The following is a 1,256-nucleotide window of genomic DNA, read 5'->3' on the forward strand; positions in this document are numbered from 1 at the left end:
CCCACTCGCTCCGCGCCGCCATCAACAAGAACAAGCTCTCCACCGCATGGACGAATAGTTCGTCAGCGAGCCGCCCGAGCCAAGGCACGTGCGGGCATGCGCTGTGTGCCCTGCGTGTGCGTGTTGTGCGCGTGTCGTGTTTCGCAGCTCCTAACGGCGGGCGGTGTGCAGGTGCCGGTCAAGATCTTCTCGACGAAGCTCACGACGAAGCAGATCGACGATGAGGAGATCGCGCGGCAGCTCACCCTCATGCACTTTGAGCTCTACCAAGCCATCCAGCCCAGCGAATTCCTCAACAAGTCCTGGCTCGATCCTCACCTCCGCTTCAAGGTTCACCGCACACACCGCACACACCGCACACACGACACACATGTGCACAGCCGACTCAATCTCTGCTGCGTGTATGTGTTTGGTTGTGCAGGCGCCCAATGTGATTGCGATGATGAAGGCCTACGAGGAGGTGTCGCTGTGGGTGGCCACCGAGATCCTCACCCAGGACAAGGCCCGCCGACGAGTCAAGCTCATCAAAAAGTTCATCGACATCGCCAAGGTGCGCCCTCCCCCCCCCTTAAAGATACGACCCGTTCGTGCGACCGGAGCGAGAAAGAGTCAAAGCTAACGGTGGCCGGTGCACGACACGACACGATAGCATTTGAGGCAGCTCAACAACTTCCACAGCTTGTTCGCGGTGCTGGCGGGCCTCAACCTGCCGCCGGTCCAGTCCCTCAACCGCGCCTTTTCCGAAATCCCCCTCCAGACCCAAAGCGTACACCACGACAACCTTCGTTCTTCGCTTTCATTTTTCGTTTGTTTTTTATCATATTATTATTATTTGGTTCGCTTCGTTCTTTGGTTCTCACCGCAACGCCGTCCTTCAGGTCTTCTCGGATCTGGTCAAGCTCATACCCCCGCGCGAAGGCGAGGCTCTGGCCTACAAGGAGAGCCTCCAGAAGTCTGTGGATGAAGGCCATCTCCCTCTCCTTCCCTATCTTGGTGCGTCCATCGTCGTGTCGTGCGTGTCGTGTGTGTCGTGTGCGTTTCCCGCGAGAAAAACAAGCGTTCGAAATGTAGCTTATCGTGAGGGTCTGTGAATAACAGACGTGGTGTTGCGAGACATCCTGCTCATCGAGGACGGCATTCCATCGCGCACCAAGGTCCACAACCTCATCAACTTCGAAAAGCGCGCCCGTCTCTTCTCCGTCATCCAGAAGGTGAGCGTGCACCCCCACCCGATTTGCCCAACACTCGGAGAGCTG

General features: G+C 57.5%; 1 protein-coding gene across 1 annotated transcript in view; it reads left to right on the top strand.

The window, feature by feature from the left end:
- ACA1_268540 (RasGEF domain containing protein) overlaps positions 1-1,256 on the top strand; it is a gene marked incomplete at both ends in the record, with an annotated part of 3,018 nt that overhangs the window by 339 nt on the left and 1,423 nt on the right. Inside the window, 6 exons of the mRNA XM_004341531.1 lie at positions 59-105; positions 172-330; positions 422-550; positions 650-766; positions 879-993; positions 1,099-1,211. Coding sequence (XP_004341579.1) covers positions 59-105; positions 172-330; positions 422-550; positions 650-766; positions 879-993; positions 1,099-1,211 — 680 coding nt within the window. The remainder of the gene's footprint in view (positions 1-58; positions 106-171; positions 331-421; positions 551-649; positions 767-878; positions 994-1,098; positions 1,212-1,256) is intronic.

Source organism: Acanthamoeba castellanii, assembly GCF_000313135.1.
Source record: "Acanthamoeba castellanii str. Neff unplaced genomic scaffold scf7180000084770, whole genome shotgun sequence".
Classification (NCBI taxonomy): domain Eukaryota; phylum Discosea; order Longamoebia; family Acanthamoebidae; genus Acanthamoeba; species Acanthamoeba castellanii.